Below are 12044 nucleotides of genomic sequence, written 5' to 3'. Positions count from 1 at the left end.
CACCAGTACAGGTCTAGTCATTCCTCTCAGGAAAAAATAAAAAATAAAAAAAGGAAATGAATTAATTGAAACATCCAATGCAGTGATATAACTTCGGGAGGAATCTCCGCGTTGACCTTTCCAAATCAAAAGCCTGTACGTTAAAGTACGGCTCAAGCAGATCCCATGGAAGATATCAAAGGTAATCAAACATATCTACTGTATATATAGGGCATCAGGGAGCAGATAAAGTTGACAGTGCTCGGAGTCTCCCTGCCCAAGGGGGCCGGCGGCCAATGTCACCCTGCGGGCCGACACAACACGGCTCGCAGGGAAGCACTGATCCCGGCCCCGCCGTGTCAGTGCGACCCCGGGCATCGATTTTAAAAGCAGCTGGGTTTCTGCGGGCAGCTCTGAAGGACACAACGCGCTGCCCTTCCCCGCACCGCGCACCGGCACCGCACCGAGCCCCCCCGGCGGGGCACAGCCGCCCCCCGACGGCCGCCTCCCTCTGCACCTAGCGGGCTCGGACAGCCCCGGCGGGACCCCGCAACACCCGCAGCGCCTCCTCGGAGCCCTCCCGGTCCCCTCCATCCCTCGGGGGGCTCCCGGCCGCCGGGGGACCGATGCCGGCGCTGCGCGGCGGCCGCCCCCGGGGCCATCCCCGACGGGACGGCCCGAGCCCGGGCGGCCCCCGGGGGTCCCGCAGCCCCCTCCCCATCCTCGGCACCCACCTTTCCCAGCAGGGCGCTGCGGCTGGCGGCCGCCAGCTCCCGCAGGCTGGCGGCGGCCGAGGCGGCGGCGGCGGCGACGGCGCTGGGGGCGGCGGCGGGCTGGGGGTACGCGGGGGCCGCGGCGTTGGGGCTGCCGCTGGCGCCCCCGGCGGCGCGGGGCCGCTGTCGGATGCCGTCCAGGAGGCGGACGAGGAGGATGTTGGCGGGCAGCTCGTCCACGCCGCAGCCCACCAGGATGCGGCACTCGGGGCAGCGCAGCTCGTGCCGGGAGCTGACGATGCTCTCCAGGCAGCGGCGGCAGAAGGTGTGCTGGCACGGCAGCACCTTGGCCGTGGTGTCCAGCCGCTCCAGGCACACGGAGCACTCCAGCAGGTCCAGCAGCGACGACTCGTCCATCGCCGCCTCCCCGCCGCCGCCGCCGCCGCCGCCGCCGGCTCCCGCTCCGCCGCCGCTCCGCCGCCCCCTCGCCTCCGCCTCCGCCCCCGCCCCGCCGCCGCCTCCGCCTCCCCTCCGCGGGGCAGCGCCGGGCCCCGACGCCCCTAGGGCCGCCAGCACCGCCGCCGCCACCGGGGGGGCCCCGGCGGAGGCGCTGCGAGAGCCATCGGGGCACCGGGAGGGGGGGGGGGGGGGGGGGGGGGGCGAGGGGATGGGGGGCGCGGCGAGACGGCGGCGGGGCTGCCCCCGGCGGCGGCGGAGACCCCGGGGGGGGCGGCCCCGGTGGCGGCGCCCAGCGCCCTGCGGAGCCGCGGTGATGCCGGCGGAGAGGAGCGGGAGGGGGGCGCCCGCCTGGCCGCCTCCCCCCACCCCCTCTCCCCGCCGGGGCTCGGTCCCCTCGGGGAAAGCTGGGGGTAGGTAGGGGGGGCCCCCCGAAGGCCGGCCCCGGAGCCCCGACGGGGTCCCCGGGGCGGGGGGCGGCGGGGCAGGGCTGGCCGGGCCGGGCCACCCCCGCTCGGGGGCCGGGGCCGGGGCTGCGGGCGGACCCCGCCATCCCTGGCGGCGCGGCGCCCCCTGGTGGGGTCGGGGGAGCCCCGGTGCCCGGCGCAAAGCCCGGTGCTTCAGCGCATCCCGCTGGGGTTGTGCCCCCCGGCCCCGCACCGAGCCCCGCGGGGGCTGCCAGGGCGATGGGGTGTCGCTGGGCGCCCGCCCCGCTCCCCGTCCCCGTCCCAAAGGGGTGAAAGCGATCGTGTGCCCGCGCCCCGGTGTGTGCCGGCGTCCTGCTGGAGCCTGGGTTTTGGAGTTTGTGCCCCCCGTCGTGTAGTAACAACACGGGAGTGTTGTAAAATAAGGTGCAGCCGCTTGGATGTGCGGGGTATGAGCAGATCTCTCGCTCAGAAGCTGCGGGAGAAGCCCCGCTCTTCACCTCCGCTTCTTCAAAGTATTTCTTTGGAAAGATCCCTATTTAATTAACATTTAACTAACGTGCGATTGAACGGCCCTACTCAGGCCAGGAGCTACTGTTGAAGCAAATGGGAGTCTTACCAAAGAGAATTTGCATTTGTGGTCCACCCCATCACTCCACACGACCCTGCTGTCGGCTTTACGACCCTGCAAATAACTCCTGACATACACAGCAAGATGAGGGCTCCGTTGTGGTAAGGGTAACCTGCAGCAAAAATCACTAAATTTCAGTAGGAGAGAAGCCTTGGATCTCTTCTCTTGCTGTAGAATAGAAGGAGCAAGAGTAAAGCTGAAGGCACGCTCTTGATACGGTCAGGTCATCACTGAGTAACGCCCAGTAATCTAACCCACGTCCTTGTGGGGAGAAAATCCAAACTCACCAGTTTTAAACTCTAAATAATACGGATGCTCAGAGGCATGTGAAATACAGTATCAAGGTCTTGGGCTTTCTCCAGAGTAGTACAGTTAATTTAAGAAAAGAGGTAACGGAGAACCTTAAGGATAAAAGGCTTCACCAAGGAGAGGGAAGTGCAGGTAAATCTGTAATGAGAAGCATTTCAGCATCTCAGATTCCCCCTTTCAGAAGTGAAGAGTTTGCCTTATCACTGTCAAAACATATAAGCAGAAAGCGCTCTCTTCACATCAGTGTAAACCCAGAGGACCTGCAGTGGCTAGACAGGCTCTGCCCACCCATCCTTCCTTCTGGTCATGCAGGGCTTGCAGCCAAGCAGACCTGTCCCCAAGCCTCCCAGCGTTTCCCAGTTACATATCCCCAAACCAGGGGAAATACGCGGGAGAACCAACATCCAAAGATGAGACTGGCTCCCTTGACACTGATACAGCTTTACAAAGGTGCAGATGTGCAAAACATTTATTATTCGATAGAAGAAATCACTGACATGCCTACAAGGAGCCTCTGCTGCAATCCACCTGGAACAGGAACGGGTTGTCATCGTGGAGAAGCAGAAGCTAAACCTGAGGAAGGAGGTGAGGGAGCTCCCTCCTGGAGGGCTGCATCACCGTGGGACACAGGGGAGGACGGAGGACATGGGGAGCCCAAGAGGGATGGGGAGAAGGGGAGGTGAGAGAAAAAGAGGGAAAAGGAAGGGAGGAAAGGTTTAAAAGAAGGAAAGATTTCTGGAGAAATTACACGAGGGACTTGAGAAGTGTAAAAGTGCACTTCTGTGGAGAGGAGGGAGAAACCAGTTGGGCTCCAGCTAGAAAAAACACCTCCTGAGTGTTTGCATCACCTTTGATACCAAGAGAAGCATTTTCACACTTAAAAATTTAGCACATATTTATACGCTCTGTGCCTCAGCCTAAATGAGAGTTAGGCAAGGCCTGATGGAAATGAAAGGAAAAGAATTATCACACATGCTTCATCTGTTTGCCAAAGAGACCATGGGAAATAATACATTAAATATTAAGTAACAAAATAGTCTGATTGTTAAGAATTTTGGAAATAGAAAAAAAAAAGATGAAACCCTCAGAAGCCTGGGATAAAACACATAAAAAGGAATGGAAAGAGATAGAAATAGATGTAACCAGTTTTGGTTTACTTTAAAGAAATGTAGGTTTTATTAATTTCCTGTCTCAGCTGCCAAAACATCTAGCTTCAGATTATAACTGTAAAGTGATTATTTGTGAACTCATTAAGTAATGTGATTAGCACGGTTCTTAAGCAGAGGTGCTGTTTTACTCACAGTGATGGAGCGGCCCATTTTGCCATGCATTCCTTGGTTTGGGTATTTGAGGAGACATCTAGAAAACAATTCCTGTTTCAAGCTGTGGAAGAGACCTCATTCCCATGGTGGACGAAAAAAAAAATCCTTCTTGATGCATTAACTTTGAAGAGTAGCTGCAGACAAGAAGAGACTCAAAGAGGTGGCAAAATGCTCTTACAGAAGAGCAAAGGCTAACAAAGCATTCCAAAGTATTGATTTGTTGTCCCTAATTATAATAATTTTACGATTGACTGAGAGATTTCGCTGTCTGTGGCTGTATCTAAGTTGATTTTGAAGGCATTTTCTGGTGACAGTGTGTGGATGTTACACCTTCAGCTTTGCCTTCATGCATTTGCATGCTACACTTGAAAATGGCTAACTTTTTACCAGTCTTCTACTAAATGTGATTTGATTATACAGAAATTATTCTCAATTCTCGTTTGTATTCTTGATCTGTTCGTAAGGGTCTACAGCACAAAAACTATTCAGTTTACACAGCTTGGGAACATTTGCCTACTAAATAACAAGCAATGGGTAGCTCTTGTTTGTATGATTCTTCAAAAACCTGTGAGGCATTATAGGAATGCTAGGCACTGTTATTATTTCAGAATGAGTCGATGTAATTAAACTTGTGGCAGAAGGCACAGCAGTCCACTTTTACTATTACATTTTCTCCCAATGTCTAAATGATCATTCAGTTATGCTTACATTATTTGAGCTATTTACATTTAGAGTCAAAAAACAAAGGTGTTCTTGGATATCTGAACTGAATAATATTAACACTCAGTGGAGGGAAGGCTGGGAGCTGTCAATTCTGTCCTTTTTTTTGTTTTTTCCTGGTTTTGGATTTAAATAATGTGGTGGACTGGATTTGGATTTAAATATTGTGGTTACCAAACTGACTTTAGGCCATGGTAAAATTTCTGCAGAATGGACAAGTTTGATGATGGGATCTTCTGTCTGTTCCTTTTGGCTGGAGATAAGATTTTTGATTTTGTTCTGTCTATATGTACATTCCCTTCCATCGTATAAGCCTTTCAATAGCTCTGTACATGGGAAGAGTAAGTTCTCTGTTGTCTGTCAAAAGAGAGATTATACAGAATCAGTGGCTGAAAATCCTTTTTGAAACCAGGGCAGGACCACTGCCCACGAAGTACATAGGCTGTGATTATACCCGTCTTGGCAATACATGGGTATAGTCCTGACAGCCTACCCAGCATCATTCTGGAGCATGTATTTGAGATCCTCCTTATGAAACAGTCATAGAAAATCCATTTAGGCAGACTCTGGATTTTTTTTCAGTGCCAACTTAAATGACCACTGGAGGAGGACACGTTCTTTACATTTTTCTTGACATGATCTTAACACTGAAAACAAATCTGTGCTTGCTTTGTGTTTAACAACAACACTGAAGGAAAGAAAGAAGGAAGGAAAAAGAGGAAGAAGGACATCCATATACCTCCGTAGTGTCCTAATAGGTATGTTTATCATGTCATGTTGGCCTCAGGTCAGAAAACCGTGTGCCTAACGGCACAGCTGAATAGTAGCAGATGTTTAGGCAACCCTGCATCAGCCCTGCCTTATCTTATCTTCCCCAACAGCCCTGGCTGGATGTCCTGCCCCTTCCGTTGCACTTGCCAACGCATTCAACATGTCTTCATGAAAAAACAACCCTGAAATGAAAAAAAATCCAAAGAATTTTGACTATAAAAATGACAGATCAATCTTTAAACTCCATACATTCTGCACAATATTGTGGTTTTGATTCAATAAACTTGTGAATTAAAATGGTACTTCCTCCAAGAATATACTGTGCCCTCTGCCAGCTTTCATACACCAGCCTATCAAACCACCATGGTTTTGATACAATTTTTATCACATTCTGTGTAGATTGGGTATTTTAAAGATGTGGATGCTGACAAGCCAGATATTGTCTGGCCAGATATTGTCCTCTGTGCAGTTTTCCCTGCATGTCCAGCCCTCCTGATAAAGCACCACATCTCCAATGTGGTTATATGACACCCATTCATTTTACATGGGTCTCAAGATGCATTTTGGACTTTCATAAAATTAAAACTTCAGCTTCTAACTACACCTATTTATTATTTTTTAAGCTGAAAAAAAAAAAGCTTCAAACATTTATGAGATTAACTTCTGTGCAGTAAATTATGCATAAATTATGCAAGCAGTTTTTAATCTTGGTAGAAATCAGCTTGATGGTATCAAAGGCTAAAGAGGAATTTTATTCTCGGTCCTAATAACTTTTTCAGGTCACAAGGACAGTGACACCTGTTAGGCCTTTGCCCTGTCTGGGAACCAGTTACAGTTCTGTAAACTGATAAAAAATACATTCTATTTCTTCTCTTTTCTTCATGGATCATAAATTTCATTAAATTGCCTTTACTTTAGACAGTCGTATTTTTCTTAAAAATGGAAAGATACTTCTGTCAGTGATGAATTCATTTAGCCCATTCATCAAGATATTTTTCCAGCTCATTGGTTTCTTTGTGTTATTCCTTTACACTAATACTTCCCACTAACTCATGTAAAATTAACAGGATCTTGGAGGATATCTGACGAAGTGCCTTCTTGGGATACTTAGCAAGACTACCAATATACTGCAGCAGCAGGGTGAAGGCACCTTAGTCGGCAAAGCTGGATGTCGTGCCATCACAGCAAGACCACTTCAACAGCAGTGGCCAGGTATGGCATCAAAGTTATTCCTCCCTTATGATTTTTCTTGTCACAACTGGGAGAAGGTAGATTACTCCATTGCTGTCCTACCACTAACAAAGTGCCAGTCCAGATGCTCTACAGAATTCCACAGCAGGGAATAGGAAGAGATTGCCATGGTTAATCTATATATTTCCAGTTATTTTTTAGAGTTTAGAATGAGTTGTTTAATCTTCTTGTGCTGCAGTTGTTTTTAAAGGCCCAGATTAAAGTTGCCAGTAACTTGAACTTGACATCCTGATTTCTTGGATTTGCAGGCCCTCACATTTCAGTTGGGGATGCTTAATATTTCCAGTTTTCATCAGGGTTTCTCCGCTAGTCAGTGTGCAGCAGCTTGCCCAGAGCCCTGTTTTTCCTGGAGGCCCATCCTGTGTGTACCTGGCCAAGGCTGCTGAGCACAGCAGCTCTGCTCGTGTTCACGAAGCAGTGGAGGTGCCCTGGTGGTAAGCTCCCATGTGTGGCAAGAAAAAACTTCATCAGAAGGGCTGGGTGCTGCTGTTTTGAATGGTTAAATTATTAGAGCTTTCCTCAAACTTCAGCCAGCACGAGCAGCCCACAGAAAGTGCTACTGCACTGAAAATTAATCGATGCATCATCAAATTAACAAGCCATCTGCAGCTAAATTATGAATTGGAAGAATACTATGGACTACAAAATCTTTCATTTCTGTATCATGCTTTTGACCTAACAAATGTGTGGTTTTTTTTTCAAAGGAGAATTAACTTTTATGTTCTTTCATGTGGTTCAGGAATAACTTTGACTTCTATTTGTAAAAGTTGGGAAGAATAATGATTAATTACCATGCACAAGAGAAAACACGTGCTCTTTCAATCAGCATTGACTTATTTAAATCAAAGAGGGAAAACAGCAACCAACAATGCTGCCAAAATAAATGTTTAATGGAGCACAAGGCTGTAATTTTCTCTATAATGAGGCGTACCATCTCTAGGAACAAAACGGGTACCATCTCTGCAGATAGGCATGTACTTAGAAACATAAAGACGCAATACACAGAGAAGTCTTCGCTCTTTCGAGCTACAGACAATACAGGCAGGGAATAACTCAATAGACTGTATTAATATTCAAACAAGCAGCTGTCAACACTTCAGCCCAGAACAAGCTGAAGCTCCTTACATAGCTTTTACTACCGTAATAGTTGGGTTCACTGGCAGTAGATTGGAAAACACGCAATACTAATGAACCCTCCTGCTTCTCCTGGCCCACCATTTAATCCTTCCTAAAGTGAAAAACATTTACTACGTATGCAATACCACGTTCCCAAGAGGCTTCAGGTTCAAAAGAGATATTTCAATTTTGTTTCTTAGCAACATCTATCCAATAAAAGTGAGACGCTATACAAACTGTAATGTTTGTGTTGTTTTAATCTATAATGCAGTGCTTTGCCATTGCTAAGGAGGTGTGCCACTACAGCAGCTTTACAATGTCTCCTATAATTAGACATATGCATTTTTGCATTCCTATGCTAGATTACCTGCTGCAGAATATTGTTTTGAAGACACTGTAATATTTTCATGAACAAAGGACAAGTTCTGTTCGGGTAAGGGCACACTTGCCAGGATTACAATGTGGCCCGTTACATAGGAAGAGATCTTTTGATGTTCGATTCATGGGCAGCTTTTGGGCATCTTGCAAGGACTTAATTCCTAGGATGAGTATATGCCAGCCTCCAATCCAGGGCTAAAAGGATTTGTACAGTACTTACTTCTTGGAGGGATAGCAGGCAGCATTTTCCGAGCCCCTCATTGACTGACTTGATGTGACCAAAAACAGTTTTGTGTTTTCTTGACTTTAATGTCAAGCTGAGGAAGAGGAGGAGCCAGATAGGTCCCCAAAGGCACCTAGGAAACATGCCCTACAGAGTAACTTGCAAAATTTCACTCACCACAGCTATGGCTCTTTCCCTCGGTCATTTGGCATAATTACTTTTGCAATACCTACAAAGAGGAGTAGGAGAGAAGTGGTATTTATCTTCTTCCTCTCTTTTTATCCTTCTCCTATGTATGTTTGTCTTTAAAATTCAGAAATTGCTCATCCCTAGAAAAACTCTGCAGTACTTGTGTTCTCTAAGTGCCTGGTAATAACAGCTCCAGAGCACGAATGCTGCATTTTCAATAGACAAGTGTTAGAAAGGTGGAAATGACAACATCTACTATATAAAGATGTGCTGCCTTGTTATTTAATGCAGCACCAGAGAGAGAAGGAAATGGGATATATGGTGCCACATCTTCCAGCAGCTTGGGAATACCTGAGACCACAGTACCTCCAGTTCACACTACAACTTACCTTACCAAGGAACCTTCTGCTCCCAGTCCTCTCTGTGCTGATTTTATACTTCATTTTTCCTGTGTTAGGCACTTCGACAGATGAACTGGTATTTTCCAGCAATGTGGGCTGAAAAAGCAGTCTGAAACGTTCAAGGAAAACTGATTTGAGGGGAGGCACATAAGTCTCTAGCACCACAGATGTAATTTCTGAGTTATTTAACATTGAAGAAAGCTGAAGAAAACACTACCACACAGCAACACCAGGTGGAACTAGGAGAAGAGGGAAGAAGGAAAGAAAAGGAAGATCCTCCTTAGTTTGCCAAGTTTCCTGAAGAAATACCTTTTCCAAGTGCAGTCTTGGCAGAAAATGACTTATTTACTTTTATTTCACTAATTATCAGCTTCTCTGGATTCATACAAAATTAACGGGCTGATTGGCTCTTTAAAGCAAAGAAGCAAACAATCTATTCAGAAATAATCACTATGATAACTCAGCCTAATATGATAACCCAGCTCGACACCTCCCTTTTCAGGCAAAAAGTTAGTAGCAAGGCGTAAACGTTCCTCATGCTGTGCTCTAATTACCTTATATTTTAGAAAAGCTGAACACTTTGTAGCTTTTGCTGAGGTCAACTGAAACTGGTGGCTGCTGCCTGCCTTTGTGAAGGAGGTTATACATGTCAACAAGCCCTGTCAAAATAGCAGAGGAAATGAATCACATGGTGCAAGGCCACAGTTTCTCTCTCGGAAATAGTTAATTCATCTACCTAACATGAAAGAAGAAGGTTTTTCACCTAGTAGATACCATTGCAATGCAAGTCCCCGTGGATCAATAGTTACCCCCTAATTTGCACTTAAGCCCTGAATAGGAAATCACCCTCAGCCATAGAGAGATGCTGCCTACGCATTTTGCAGAGGGCAAGAAGCCAAAGACAACGCTGAAGGGAAGTTTCAGAGCAGCCCCCGCTTCTTGCCTCACAGAGAGACATCAGAGGAGGAGATGCTTGATGGTGGCAGCTCCAAACCTTCTCCCTCCTCAGTAAATAGGAGTGCTGCGCATCCGCCTGTATGGAGAGAAATCCTATTAGGAAGTACTTCAGATCTGGTAGCGTTAGCTTTGGCTTCTACGGGAAACACACCTGCCAGATCCTGAGAGCTGTGGGATTCAGCAAAAAGGGCGATAAAATCTGCCACTGCTGTTCAAGTCTCCTTGTGCTTATTTTTATAAACTTATATGAGTTTTAATAACCATTTAGGTATCACTGTTAACCTTCAAGTGACTCCCCATGTTAAAGTACTAAAATTTCTTGCATTATGCTGATGAAAACATTAAGATGCAAAACTTGAAAGTTCTGTTTCTGTTTAATCAGAAATATTGAATGAAATAATTATGTATAAAATGTATTGTCCGTAACACAGTAATAAGTCAAGTGTTCTGTGCCCACAACTCAAGGTGATTTTCTTACACATCATATTTACATGGAGGCGTTCAAAATTTCTGGGTAGAGCAGAGTGATCACTGGCCCTGGAGATTTTCTGCGTGTGTATCCCCTTCACAAATCAGCATTCACTCCTCATACACTTCTCTGGGATTTACCTTCCTCATGAGCATTACAATCAGAGCACTTATTTGCTAGTTCACTTACAGAAAGAAAACACAAAAAGGTCTTGAATGCAATCAAAGCACATTTTCTTTGATTTGCAGAAATATTCACTATGCACACAGCTATTTACCAAAAAGCAAAAAAAAAAAAAAAAAGTGTTTCTTTCAACCATGTTAATTTTTCCTATTTTTATTTCCCACTGAGAAATCAGATTGTAATAGTTTATAACTGGAAGGCCAGTCAACATTGCCTTACCCCTTCTGTAATAATTCATCCTTGTGCAAAAAAACATTAATGGGGAGCAGCAGAGCAGCATTTATACCTCATTTGCAGACCATATATTTTACTGTCCTGAGTGCTGTGGATTAAGTTTTCCACCCCATAATTTAAAACTGAACATAATCAATAAAATTACGGACTCTGTAACATTGCAGACCACATTTGCATGTTGTTAGTGCTACTGTGTGTTGTAAAAACCTGCACAAGCAGGAAATGGTGGTGTAAGAAGTCAATAAATGTGAGAGAGGATCTTCTTTCCCTCAACAAAAGCATATCATAAACTGCTTGCTCCAAAATTCAAGCTGGGAACTCACCTCTACTGCATGAATGTAGACTGTGATAGGGGTGTTTATAGCCTAACAGTGACTTACAATAAGTACGCAAGTAGCAGCAATTAATAAATATGACTAGAAAATGATATGTTTTGGTCAGAAGTCAGGTTGCTGTTCAGGAGAAACACCATCCTGTGTTTTTTTTACCAAGTCACACAACCAAAATGTGCAAAGGCAATGTAATGTGGACCTCTGTGGCAGTGGGGCTGTACTGGCTTAATTGATTTATAATGAGTCAAGCTGCCTGTTTATGCAACTGGATCAGCCAAGTCCTGTGATATTAACATCGTGTGCCAAACTGCTAAAAATATAACTGACAAAATGAGCTGGGAAAAGTGATAAAGCTTTACTGCTTCCTGCTTTTACTTTCAGTGTGTTCACAAATATTAATAATATGCTAAAATGTAGCACTTGGGGTATAAAGGTGTCCCCCCAGCTTCGTAACAGACAGGAGAAGGACAGTTTCCCATCAAAGACTGTGACTCTTCAAGATGTGCTGCCCAGATACATGTATCTGAAGATGCTGATGATCTCCAGGTGTATGAGGGAAGATGCAGAAGGGGCAACCACATCCTTCACCACTGCAGAGGCAGGATGCTGGAGGCAGTGGGCAAAACAGATCCCAGGAGCTGCTGGCTTTTGAAGAACTGACAAAAAGGAGACGTTTCAAGCAAATTTGACGTTTCAGCTATTCCAGCCTTGTTTGTGCTCACACAGAGATCAGTAGACATCTCTAAAGTGTTGGCTGGGCACACCAGCCAAGGCATTTTCCCAGCTGCGGATAAGCACTGAATAGCAGCACGTGCTGATGCATCAGTATCTTTAAAGTGCCTGAGACACAAACCTGTGCTGTCAGCTCCTGTCTGTGGGGTCAAGTCCCTTTTGGTGGACTCAGGCAAAGCAGTCTCCACATGTCTTGGGGTAAAAAAAAGGTATGAACAGTTGAACACTTTCCTGGCAAAAGAAAAAGGAGGCC

General features: G+C 46.5%; 1 protein-coding gene across 1 annotated transcript in view; it reads right to left on the bottom strand.

Moving 5' to 3' along the window:
- Nucleotides 1-1109, bottom strand: part of SH3RF3 (SH3 domain containing ring finger 3) — a 228454-nt gene extending 227345 nt beyond the window's left edge. Inside the window, exon 1 of the mRNA XM_032201942.1 lies at nt 714-1109. Within this exon, the coding sequence (XP_032057833.1) occupies nt 714-1109 (396 nt within the window). The remainder of the gene's footprint in view (nt 1-713) is intronic.
- Nucleotides 1110-12044: the final 10935 nt, after the last annotated feature.

Source organism: Aythya fuligula, chromosome 1 (assembly GCF_009819795.1).
Source record: "Aythya fuligula isolate bAytFul2 chromosome 1, bAytFul2.pri, whole genome shotgun sequence".
NCBI classification, from domain to species: domain Eukaryota; kingdom Metazoa; phylum Chordata; class Aves; order Anseriformes; family Anatidae; genus Aythya; species Aythya fuligula.
This window is presented reverse-complemented; position numbering and strand designations above follow the sequence as displayed.